Source organism: Penaeus monodon, chromosome 19, assembly GCF_015228065.2.
Source record: "Penaeus monodon isolate SGIC_2016 chromosome 19, NSTDA_Pmon_1, whole genome shotgun sequence".
NCBI lineage: Eukaryota > Metazoa > Arthropoda > Malacostraca > Decapoda > Penaeidae > Penaeus > Penaeus monodon.
In genome coordinates, this window is record NC_051404.1 from 18,741,495 (window position 1) to 18,741,743 (window position 249).

At 41.8% G+C, this 249-nt stretch overlaps 1 protein-coding gene across 1 annotated transcript in view; it reads right to left on the bottom strand.

Moving 5' to 3' along the window:
* The window catches only part of LOC119585348 (methyltransferase-like protein 24), a 7,098-nt gene that overhangs the window by 5,706 nt on the left and 1,143 nt on the right, over positions 1 to 249 (bottom strand). The window contains exon 2 of the mRNA XM_037934019.1: positions 50 to 197. Within this exon, the coding sequence (XP_037789947.1) occupies positions 50 to 197 (148 nt within the window). The remainder of the gene's footprint in view (positions 1 to 49; positions 198 to 249) is intronic.

Sequence of the window (249 nt, forward strand, 5' to 3'; positions counted from 1 at the left end):
CACACACACATATATACATCTATACACATATATAAACAGAAATACTAACCAGTTTATCTCCATCCTCCAACCTCTTACACGATGTTCCACCAAAAGTTACCAGCTTTCTGCAATATCCGTTTGTCTTTTTAAGGGACTCAAAGTACTCCACAGGGTCCTTCAGAAGACCTTTAGAGGTACTGCTGCCCTCCGCGTCTCTGGGGTAGGGATCGTTGTGATAAGTAAGAAGAAAACTGTAGTGACCATGTA